Source organism: Myiozetetes cayanensis, unplaced genomic scaffold (assembly GCF_022539395.1).
Source record: "Myiozetetes cayanensis isolate MyiCay16 unplaced genomic scaffold, myiCay2020 scf20-37, whole genome shotgun sequence".
Classification (NCBI taxonomy): Eukaryota; Metazoa; Chordata; class Aves; order Passeriformes; family Tyrannidae; genus Myiozetetes; species Myiozetetes cayanensis.
The window spans coordinates 4,378,299-4,390,259 of NW_026087412.1; the positions used below are offsets into that span (position 1 = coordinate 4,378,299).

Consider the following 11,961-nt stretch of genomic DNA (forward strand, 5'->3'; position numbering starts at 1 on the left):
ACAGCCTTAGTCATTTATGGCCCATTTTTGACTAAGTTGTGCAATTAGTATAATTAATATTCTTTGTACTGTAGATGTCTAGTGTATTAAACCAGAAAATTAGCAGCCATTCTCTTGGCAGCTTTCATAAAGCCATTTCTTGTGTAGGGATGAGCCAAAGATGCTTATTCTCTCTTGTGTCTGTCTGAGCCTGAGCAGTTAAAGGATAAATCCTTCCTTCAGATCATTGTTGAAATGTGTTGAAAGCAACTCTACCTGTGTACAGATCAGACAACACAACATTGCCCCCGTGCAGATAAAGAGCTGAAATGAGCTTTGTAATCTTTTCCTTTCACACTACCAGCCACCAGAGATATAATCTCTGATCTGTGATGTTCTGCGTTGATACCACCTGGATTGCTACTGCCAGCTTTTCACAGCACAATCTAAAGGAAACGGCAGTCCCGATTCTCGCTGCCTCCTGCGTTAAACGAGGCTCATGTCCGGCCACAGCCGCTGCCAAACCAGCTGGAGTTGTCTGTGTGTGTCTGTTGGAAAAGCTCTCGGTGGTGCCTCCTGCAGGAACCGAGCACAGCTACAGCGCTGGTGGGGTGATCGCAGCAGATTCCACAGAAATCCATCCCAAAAAGGTAGTTTTGAACTTTCTCCCGTGCCTGTAACAGCAGGTCAGGCAGCTCAGCTTCCTCTGCGCGTCCCTGGAGCTCTCGGTGTGTGACAGGAGCGAGCTGGGGAGTGGTTTATGGAGGATGCCCCTCGTCACGCTGTGAAGTGGTAAATAGCAGTGGCACTTGCAGAAGTGAATGCTCGGGATGCATCTGGGAGGAACCAGTCTGCCAAGGATGGTCTCCTCGGGAGCTAATCCTTCCCCAGGGGCACCACGACCACAGCCCCTTGGCAGGACATACCACAGGGTGTAACCCTGAGCCAGCAGGAAGCTGTGTGGCTGCGATAAGGATCTTGTGGAGGTGCAAAACAAGCCCTGGGAGGTAAGAAGTGGGTTTAAAATGGGTTGGCAGTGTGAGCAAGTGGGGTGTAGGGCTTGTATGAGTCCTCAAATGGGCAAAGATGGGCATCCTGGAGAGGGTATCCCAGCATGATGGATGATCCACATTGGTGCATGTTCACAAATCCAGTAGCTAAATTTCAAGCTCACAAATCCCATCTCATCATTTCCTGTAGAAAGAATTCTTAGTTTTTAGTTTGCTTTCCTCTCCCTTAATCCCTCCAGTCCCTGGCATTTGTTCTGCACACCGTTCAGATGTTCATGACCCTTCCTGTCTCTCCCAATTATCAGGTGCAGGATGTCAGTGCAAACACCTCAGTGTTAATAGGACTCCACTGTAACTGGAGCAGCAGAGAAAACAAAGTCAGGCAAGGCAGGGAGCTCAGAGAGAGAGGGAAGCACAAGAGTCAGCTCTGAGTCACCTAATTGCTGGAGGTGGAGACCTGTTTTTACTGAAAGATGAAACGAGTCCTTATTACCCCTCCTAAAGATAAGGAGCCCTCCCAGTTTTTTGTGCTTTTGGTTTTTAGTGTACAGGCACCCTGTGCATAAACACGACTTTGGACTGCAATTAGGCAAATGCTATAAACTTAATGTCACCATCACCCCAGCTGATTAAAAATAAAAAAAAAGTCCCGTGAAAAATTAATAGGTCTGGGAGCTGAGAGACCTCAGTAATAAGCAGTGAGTTTCCCTTCTGTAACCACTCACTGTTTCAATTTGCTGATATCTGAACAATTCCTTGGAGTGTCTTAAACTGCACAACCCAGAAATCACAAGAGTCTTGAGTGCTGAACAGGAAGAAGCCGTTTACACAGCAACCTGCTGTCTCCCTTCCTGGGGCATATCTGACCTCCTGTCAACACAGAATGCTGGTTTTGGAACTGTAATCCCTTCACTAGAACTCCCAAAAACAATCCACTCTTCTTTAAAAGCACATCCCTTCCCTCTCACTAACCCTTTCAATTTCTGAGATGAACACAGTGGCAGGAAAAGGCCAGAATTTTAATCTCTTCTGTCTTTTGCCAGGTGTAGACCCTGCTCAAGTAGAATTGTGTATCAGAAGCTGAGCCACTCTCTCCTAATAACAGCTGCTGGTACAACACCCAAGGGCTCTGTCACACATAAAGCTGTGCTGACTTCATCAAAAGGCACCAGAGTAAATCTTGAGCCTCAGCTGCAAGAGATCCAAACTACATCTCACCCCACTGTATTGCTGCAGGGATAATATTGCAAGAGGAGATTGTAGAAGTCCTTTCACTCCTTAAGATGCTACAGCCTCCATTAGCCTAAAATGAGTGTTGTGTGCCCGCCCCTGCACAGGCAGCAGGAGGAGGAAGGATGCTCAGTAACACCTCAACGATGGAAAAGGAGACAGCATGGTTTGATCTACTGCTAAAGGTGCTGTTTTGGTTTTTTTTCTAGGTTGAAGAAAGCTTCTTAGCACATGGCAAGACACTGAAGTAAGTTGTAAACTAGTCTTTCCTGAGCTTTTATGAAATTGGCAATTTTTTCTCAGAAAAGTGTTGCCATTCACACCATAGCTGCTGTTTTCTGATTGTTTACCAAAGCTAAGCATAGAGCAAATTTTAGGTGTCAGTTTCTCTTAAAAGATAAGAAACTATCCCTGTGCTTCTGGAATGGAGAAGCAATGGAAAAAATCAGCAAAATGGACTTGCTTATGGCTTCAATTAAAACCAAAGTCAGCATGTTAGTGTCACTGCTGAGATCAAACAAGTATATGATCTACAGGAGATAATTTGTAAGGCTAAGGATGATCAGCATTTTACTCCTTAAATCCCACCTTCTGCTCTAAACCTCAAAATGCAACAGGGAAGCTGAGAACTGTTATTAGAATAAGATACAGACAAGTTCAAAACAAGTCTTAAAACCAGTCTTCATCAGTTTTAGCTACTCTGTTTTCAGTCACTGTTTTGTTTTTTTCAAATGATTCCTTATGGAGGCATGGTCAGGTGCTTTCTTAAAAGATATACAACTTTAAAAAAAAAAAAGAACAAATGCAATTCTCATGTTTTTACTTTGAAAAAGAAACCACAGTTAATTGGAAACTACACTTTTTAACAACAACAAAAAAATCAGTATTAAAGCAAAGATTTTCTAACCCATTTAACAGCTAACAAAATCACCCTTCTCCTCCAGAAGAAAACTGCTTAAGCACTGCTCCCTCAGAGCAAGAAATGTCTTCAGTAACAGTCAACTTCATTCTCCTCTACGGTCCCCATAGTAGCAAGGATGTCCTGTAAGAGGGATTGAGGGCTTTCCTCCACATGGTCACTACTTTTATTTAGCTCATCATGTAGCTCTAGTAAGTCTATTGCACCCAAAGCTACCATCATGCTCTCTGGATCTTGAAAATCCACCCCGTTACCACCATCTGTGGGGAAGTTCTGGGCTAGAGAACCCTGTCTCAGTGTCCTCTGTAACCAGGCAATGCCACGTCCTGCGGGTGAATCTTCAATCTCTCGTGGATTCTCCAAAGTGCTCATTGGATAGAAATTCCCTCTTAGGCCAATCAGGATGTCACAGGCCCTCTGCCCCACGGGTTTGTCACAGTCACACAGCGATCGAAACAAAAAGCCGAACAGTTTTGCTCGGCAGAACAGCCCCAGCAGCTGGTTCTGAGGGATGGAACTGGGGACTGCAGAGGAGACAGGAGCATAGGGGCACTCAGAAAGGCCAAGCTGGCAAATGGTCTGGCTACAGAAAACTTCAACCAGTTCCAAACCACCAAGTCTGACTTCCCAGTCTAAGTCATGCTCCACAGTCTGGATGACTCTAGAGACAAACTGCTCTGCGTCTTCCAGCTGACCTGCGCAGCCTTCTCTCAGCCACTTGGTGAAGATGCTGATCACAGCCCTCCTGGGGAAGCCCTCAGAGTCTGTTGACAAGATTTCTTGAAGCTTTGCTACCATGTTCTAAAAGCAAAAAGACAAAAGAGAAATCACAGTGAGGGGAGAAACACTCGAAGAAACAAGAACAGCAGAAGTACAAAATCTTGTCATTACTGGTTGTTAAATCTGCCTGCATGAACCTGCAGATGACTTCTGAAAAAAGTTGTAAGGAATGCAGCAGTAAATTGATGTGTAGTTCTGCTTGTGCACAGGAAGTTATCATACCTCTTTGTTGTACTGATTCCCTGCTACAGGTGATTCTGGAGCAAAGTAAGTAACAAAGGCCAGGTGTCCCACAGCAGTCACAGCACTCGCCCGCACGTAGCTCTCTGGATCCTCCAGCAGATTTTCTGTGAGCCTTGGCACCTCTGAGGACAGCAGACACTGCCTGAACCCATCCTGGTCTGTAAACAAGACAGCAAGCCAAAGAAGTGGGGCATTATTCTCTCTGAGCATGAAGCTGTTTCCAAAGCAAACAGCCCTTTGCGTCATACAAGGATGCCCACTGCCTGCAGGGACAGCTGCCAGTGGGACGAGACTCTGCAGAGACCAGGCAGCTGCTCACAAGAGCACAGATGCTCTGTGTCAGGCTCCCCATTTCCCAGCAGCTTGGTGACTTTCAGTCAAGCACTGCTAGACATTGGAACTCGGAAAATTGCATTTACAGCTGTTTTAGCAGCAAGAAAAAAACCTTCTGCGGGCAAGCGGGGACGTAGTTTGAGCCTCATCAAACTTGTGCCTTTGTTTAAAGGAGGAAAAAATAGTCCTTTCTTGTTGTCAAGGCATATATGGCAGAGAAAACAAAAGTAACAGCAGCACTGAGAGGGGCTGCAGGGTAAACTGCTAATGCAGCTGAGTGTGCTGGATGCTTCCTTTGTGACCTGGGGACAACAGCAGTCGACAACTTCCAACATCACTGAGCTCCACAGGAAAATTAACATTGCCTCAGTGCTACCTGCTGCAGAGCCTGAGCTGCCAGTAAAGTGGAAAACCAGTAAATAATCCAGAGCATGCAAGGCAGGTCTAGGCTTTCTGCCTTTTAAAGCCCAGCCCCCAGCCTGCTGATAGAAACCAGGTTCCACTGCAGAGCAAACTGAAGAAAGGGAGAGTATTATCTGCCATTAAGTACTGTCACCTGCCGTGACACACATCTCAACACCCTTCAGTTTAAATCACCAAAACTGCCATTAAGGCAGGAACAGCAATCTGAGTTCTACAGAAAAGTAGGATAAGTTTATTAATATTTTTGTCAGATTTTGATCATGATCTAAGAGTCAAAATCTTGACACTTCTTTCTTTTCTTAGCCCTCCAGTTACAGGTCAGAAGATGCTTCACCAGCCTGACTGACTTCCACAACATTAAAAGAAGTACTCTTTCAATCTGAACTGTTAAATCTTTGCACCTACCTCTCATGCATTTAATTATGGCAGTGAGGAACTCCAGAGAAGAATCTCTTACTTCCCAGCAAGGACTGCACAAACGCTTCTGCAGCACCACAAACACATCTGTAAAAGCCAAGTGACAAACCTGAATGGACATGGAAGGTGCCAAGCCCTACTGAAGCCATCACTGTACAACCTCCACATCCTTTCATCTGATGCAATCCCTTTTGCTGCTGCTGTGTGCTTCCACCAGAGTGCTTCAAAGCACTATCTGGGCAGCTAAACTTAAATTCAACATAATTGTGAACAAGTCAATCCTAAGTGCTTTGAGCAGGAAAGGTAGGCAAGAGCAGATTTCATATATGCTACTAGCTGCTGTTTGTCTCAGATAGTTTAATTACCTTCCAAAATCTTGTCAGTTTGTTGGCACTGACTGTTGGAGCAGGACAGTTCTTGCAAGCGCACCAACCACTTGGATGTAGCTTGAAAGGCTTTCTTTAGAACCTGAAACAAGGTAAAGCAGATTTACTTTACTACAGGAGGAGGCAGTGTTGCCTTTATGCTGTTAAAGGTAAAATTCATTTTAGCCTCAAACTTAGAGAGCAATTCTCAGAGCAAACAAATTCATATGCCTCCTTACAAAGTAAGCCACAAATAGGTGGTGCTTATGTGTAATTTCTAACAAACACCTAGAAAATGCCTGTTCTCAACTTACTATTCTGAAGTACCTCCAGCTTTTGATTTGCAGTTGTCATTGGAGTCATCTGAACAAAACAAAGCAAGAAAACAAATCCCCCTATGAAAAGAACTGAACACTTCAAGGCCATGTCATGTTAAGTTTGTCAGTGCTACTCTTGTAGCACTCTTGCAGATGTGATGACTCCTGTCTTCTCAAGAACACTCAATGCATTGCTCAGTTACTCTCTCATTACAATTTTAGCTATTTCCTAAGCCATCCAGAACCAAGACAAGTCTCTGACATATTCTGATACGAACTGTGCTAAGAAACAACCATGGTCAGACAATTTCTCAGGATTACATCCCACTGGGGCAAGCTATTAGATACAGATCTCTCCTTAGTTCTGCACTCACAGTAGGGCTGGTGTTTGGACTCTCCAGGTATGCCAGAAGGACATCAAATAGACTTCCTATGAGTGTGTCACAGCCTGAAACCGAGAAAACAAAACTAAAGGACCAACACTGAGAGGAGGAGCATCCCAATCCCAGTTCAACTGCTGAAATACAGAGAGACACAGGATTGGGTGAGAAAGCAAAGATTAACTCACCCTTTTTCTCTGAGAGTGCTGCAAGGACATCAAGAGCTGACTTTTGCACCCTGAAGCAATTGATCAAATTTCGGCTTATTGTGCTTCCCAGAGGAGAGGCAGGACTCAGGAGGCCATTGCAGAATTGTAATATTGTCATGAGAGAGCGCAGCAAGGACACGTAGGGTAAATCCACTCTTAAATGTTTCTAATGGGTGAGAAAGATTAAAAAAAAAAAAAAAAAGGGTTTCCTGCAAATATCTTAAGTGCATACAGAGTTTTTGGTCAGGAGGCAGCAAAATTTGCAATTTCTAGAGGGTTCTTAAGGTAGCACAACATTAGTAAGTACAAACAAATTATATTCCTCTCTTCCAAGAACTACTGCACAGATGGAAGGAGATCCTTCACACTGCTTGGGAAAGCAGTTCAATTTGTGTTTTTTCACTGCTTCAGTAACTGAAGTACAAGGTATGGTAACAAAGCTTGTGAAGATGGATTTAGAACTTAAGTGCAGTCCTTCCTTATGAGCCTCAGTATTGCTCTGTTTTCATATTTGAAAGGTTTTTGCTAATATTTGCTAATTTCTGTAACATATGGAAGCCGTCACTGTCAACTCCTCTGCATGTTCTATTAAGGTCTACTACAAAAGTCTGCAACCAATCTTAACACTGTCTTTCAAAGACCAATTTGATCCCCAGGCTTTTCCCCCCCTCTCTGAATGTTACCAAAGACAGCAGCTTCTCCAGGTGAGCCAAGGTCTGACACAGGAGACCAGCACAAGATGCCTTGGAGGACAGAAGGCTTTCAACAGTGACAGGATCACTAACAGACTCATCCAGCAAACCTAAGGGACCAGAGAAGGGAAGAGCTCAAGTTGTTAATGAGTATGAAACACTGTGATTTTCAAAGTTAATCAAGATATTCAGGTGATGTTGTATGAATATCCCTTCAAATGCAACTGTCAGTAGGATGCTGCACTTTATCACAAACACTGCTACTGTCCTTGACTTGTTCTACTCCTTCACCTCCAGTTTTGTCTGCACCAGACCCTTAAGACACTGGCAAGCAGACTGGCCTCTAACTTTTCTGTCACAACTGTACCTGCATATTCCAGAGGCTGGGAGGCTGCTCTCAAAATACAGTCCATTGGCTGAAGTAGAACAGTCAGTGCCTGAATCCTCACATCTTGTGGGCTTCAAGGAGGAAACAGCAGTTACCAAAACACAAACACTTCAATTCCTTCCCAAACGTCTGCCCCCAAATTCCAAACAGGATGATGATTTTCATGCAGGCTTTTAAACAAGCCAGCAATGACAGAGCAACAGAAGCAGTCTCACAATTTGAGCCTCCTTCCAAGCTTCCCTTGCTAACTGAAAGCAGGGGAGAAATGGCTCTGGAATTTAGAAGGAGCTTTATCAAGCTATGCAAAAAGAAAGTGGGATCCTGTGTAAGAAGAAGGCTGAGAGAGAAGTGTTTCTTGTCAACAGAATGGTGTCCTATCTTAAAACACAAGTGTTACTTGGCCTGTAAACTCAGGCAGACTTCTCAGAGGTGCACGAGACATGAATCTTAGATTGCAACAAGGTAGATTCCAACTGGGTACACAGAAAATACTTCACACAGTGAAATGAAACTGGAACAGGTTGCCCAGAGAAGCTGTGGAATATTTGAAATTTGAATGGTGCAGGCCCTGAGCAACCCGACCTGTCTTTGAAGTGAGCCCTGCACTGAGCCAGAGGTTAAACCAGATCACTTCTACAGGTTCTTTCTAACTTCAATTATTCTACAGCTGTCTCCAGAGTCTCCAAATGTCAACTTCTGCTGGACAGACTGAAAGCTCTTACACTAGCCACGGTTTTTGTGAAAGGTAAAATGGAACAGACTACTGGATTTGACAGGCAGCCAAATTGTGTTCATTGAAACTATATTATCCTTACTATCAGTGTCTGAAGTTTGTTAGTCACTGGCATGACTCTTGCCACCCAGTCTCACGTATTCAAGAATATAACAGAAAATGCAGTGGGGACAAAAACAGTTCCTGGAAAGACACCAGAGATCTTAGTCCAGAAACATCTGCAGAGTGCAAAAATTTCATTGCAGTAAGTCCTACCATTTGCAGAGCTTCAGAAGTCCCACTGCCAAAGGACAGGCTTGTAGTGGGGTTAAGTGTTCCAGAGCAGAAGTTACTAATGCCCAAAAACTGCCTTCAGTGTCACAAAACACAGGGGACCTGAGAAGAAAGAAGTGTAAATCATACATCCTATTACACAGTGGAAAACAGATACATCTCACCACGGGATCCAAGGTGCCAGAAGATCTTTACCGTGCCACGTTAAGCAGAAGGTTTGCCAGCATGTGCTGTGCTTGAACAGTCTCTTCCACCAGAAAGGATTCTATCTGCTTTGCTATGTCTGACCAAAGCACTTCAGTCCATGCAGCACAACAACTGCCAAACAAACTGGTTAACAGCTTCAGTGACTGCTCGACGTGAGAGGCAGAGCTGGACTGAAGGGAATCCTCCACGTGCTTTTTAATCATCTGGGCACACGCTGGCCACTCACAGTCCTTTGTGCTGAGAGCTTTAGATGCTTCAGACTCTACAGAGAAGGTGAGAATGTGCACCAGGAGCTGGCTGGCAGCTGAAGCCACAAACAGGCTGGGATCCCCTTGCAGAGCGAAGATCACATCCATGCCTCCTGTGGGAAAACAGAACAAGTCACTGGAAGAAAAAACAACACCGTTCCTATGGTGAGGTGGAGCCCTGTTGCATTCCAACCACATGGGACTAACTCAGGTACCACACAGCTTTAAATGGTGGTGGTGGTGGAGGTTTCTTATCCTTTATTTTGAAGTCTCTATTCAAAGTCAGCCAGTTCTTAACAATAAGCAAACAAAATAAGAAAATTGTTTTCAGATCCTCAGGGATTTTAATAACTAAGGAACAGAAGGGGACTTTAATTTAACATCAGGATATGATTAGGATAGTTGACAGCACACTCACTGTGTATTTAGGGAAAGAGCCTGTACCATCTCTAGGCATAACCAGTAGGAAAAACATGAACTTTTCCATCACACTGACAGCAGCACGTGCTGCATGTTAATACCAATCCAGTCTTTTAAGCTCCTCTGTGCCTGGGATCTAAAGCTGGTGTTCATAGCAGAATTTACATACCTGCCTAACAGCAACGGGGCTGCAAAGGTGTGCAAGCACAAAGAGATAAATGAGCCCCTACTTAGTTTTTCTGCACTAAAATCATACCGAAATGTACCTTTTTATAAGAGTTACAAATAAGAATGCAGAAGGCTTTTCATTTCACAAGAAAAGCCCTCTGAAAAGGGCACCATCTTCAGTGTTTGGGGGAAAAAAAAAGGCATAACTAACTTAACTAAAAACCCCACCATCTTTCAGTGACTTTGGCGCTTTTGACAAAAGGCTTATTTTAACTCTTAAATAAATGAGGACTCGTCTCGCTCATTCGACATCTGAGCAACTGGAATTTGACATCTGAGCAAACACCTGACTGGAATGGAAGGGACAGAGAGGATCTGGGGAGCGAGTCAGCAGTGCTGGCAGAACTCACCCTCGCTGCAGAGGAAGTGCAGGGCAGGCTGGTGGTGCACCATGCTGTGCACTCCCCTGACCCAAGCGCTCCGCACCGACGCGTCCTCCCACACCGCGCGGCCCCGCGGCCCGTCCCGGCCAAACAGCCTCTCCAGCAGCTTCTCCTGCTGAGGCCAGAGCAGAACACAGAGGAAACGGTGAACAGAGGGGCTGAAGGGGAGGGGAGAGCCTGCTCTGTCCTCCAAGTCAAGAGTATCGATAGTGTAGAGAAAGATTCTCCTGCTCGAAGTACCACGGAAACAGAAAAACTTCAGAATGCCAGGCTCAAACTCAATGTAGGTCTCTCTCAGGGATTAAGCAACAGAGCTGTTCAACACCAAAGCTGCTTGGTTTTCAGGTGCTAGAGACAACTTCTGTATATCATGAGCTGGTCTACATCAACTTGCATGGAATGGAACTTGAATGGAACTTATCAGTTCCATTGGACTGCTCTGTGCACTTGTACACATCTCTTCCCTGTAGGAAGCCTTTTGGGTTTTGTACTATGAATGTATTTTGGTGTAGAAAGTAGGACTTTATAAAGCTCCCTCGTTTTTGCAGGGAATCAGAAACTTCCTGTCAAACCTACTACTGAGAGAAAAGGACATGTTAGTGCAGTTTAAATCTGCAGGACCAGCCCAGGGATACAGTGCTGTGCAGTGACTGCTCAGAGGTAGAGTTATCCCACAGTCCCAGGTAGCTGACTCACCTGCAGGTGCTGGAAGCGGTTTTCAGAGGCTGCGAGTATCCCGGCCAGCTGCAGGGTGAAGGACAGGATGCTGGGGCTGGGCTCGGGCAGGGCCAGCACGGAGCTGATGAGCTCTGTCAGACACGGGTTGTCCTGCACCAGCTCCACAGTCGGGTCTGGTGGTGCCCAGAGAACAGCAGGTCACTGCCAGCACTGTCCTCTCCCATCCAGGTGATTCCCTGAGCTGTGGTAACCCCTCACAACTTTTAGAACTGAGGATTTTGGGATCACCTCACTTGGGCCCAAGCCCCGGTGCAGCCTCAGCTACTAAACACCGTTTTCAGGTGTCCGAGGGGACAGCACCTCAGAGGGCCGTGGCGTCTTCCCCTCTGGAGACATTCAAATCCCACCTGGACGCGTTCCCGCGTCACCTGCTCTGGGCGGCCCTGCCTTGGCAGGGGGCTGGACTGGAGGATCCCCAGAGGTCCCTTCCAACCCAAACCATTCCGTGATGGGCCTTCCCCCACGGTGCCGACCCGCCGCCCTCCCTGTCCCCCCGTGGCTCACCGAACCAGGTCAGGCTGCGGAACCAGTCCAGCAGCTTCTCCAGGCACGTGTCGTCCAGGCCGGGCTGCCGCGGGTCGGCCAGGGCGGCGCACACGCCGGGCAGCAGCGCGGCGCACTCGCGGGTCATGGCGAAGCGGCGGCGGGCCCGGGCCACGAACCACGACTGGGGGCCGGACATGGCCGGGGGGCAGCGGGACGGGAACAGGGACAGGGACCGGGAGAGTGACAGCGATCGGCACCGGCACCGACCCCGCAGCGGCCGCACCGCGACTGTCGCAAAGGGGGCGTGGCCGAGGCCCGGTCGAGGGGCGTGGCCGATGCCCGGTGGGGGGCGTGGCCCCCGCGGGCGGGCGGTGGGTGCGAGTTGGGGTAGCTCTGTGTCCGTGGTTGTCCCGCTGCTCCCGGGCAGGAGCTCCCGGCGCGCTGGCGGAGCGGAGCCGAGCCCTGGCGGGGGCTGTCCCGCCGCCCGCCGGCGTTCCCGCCCCGCGGCGCCGCTTGGTGTCACTCGCGATCCGCGCACAGACCGAGCCCTGCCCGGCGCT

General features: G+C 47.0%; 1 protein-coding gene across 1 annotated transcript; it reads right to left on the reverse strand.

Moving 5' to 3' along the window:
* Positions 1–3,022: 3,022 nt before the first annotated feature.
* Positions 3,023–11,649, reverse strand: BRAT1 (BRCA1 associated ATM activator 1). The gene is made up of 13 exons (XM_050317501.1): positions 11,420–11,649; positions 10,874–11,028; positions 10,145–10,292; positions 8,887–9,259; positions 8,674–8,793; positions 7,665–7,756; positions 7,289–7,407; positions 6,585–6,771; positions 6,391–6,464; positions 5,700–5,802; positions 5,323–5,421; positions 4,141–4,319; positions 3,023–3,939 (listed from the first exon to the last, which is right to left on the reverse strand). The coding sequence occupies exons 1-13, from the start codon at positions 11,595–11,597 to the stop codon at positions 3,208–3,210; spliced, it is 2,559 nt and encodes an 852-aa protein (XP_050173458.1). The 5' UTR covers positions 11,598–11,649; the 3' UTR covers positions 3,023–3,207.
* Between the last annotated feature and the right edge of the window lie 312 nt (positions 11,650–11,961).

Coding starts and splice junctions, on each gene's coding strand:
- BRAT1 (XM_050317501.1), bottom strand. CDS start 11,597: ATGTCCGGCCCCCAGTCGTGGTTCGTGGCCCGGGCCCGCCGCCGCTTC. Junction 6,465..6,584: donor AGCACTCTCAGAGAAAAAGG/GTGAGTTAATCT, acceptor TCTCGGTTTCAG/GCTGTGACACACTCATAGGA. Junction 5,422..5,699: donor AACTGACAAGATTTTGGAAG/GTAATTAAACTA, acceptor TGGCTTTTACAG/ATGTGTTTGTGGTGCTGCAG.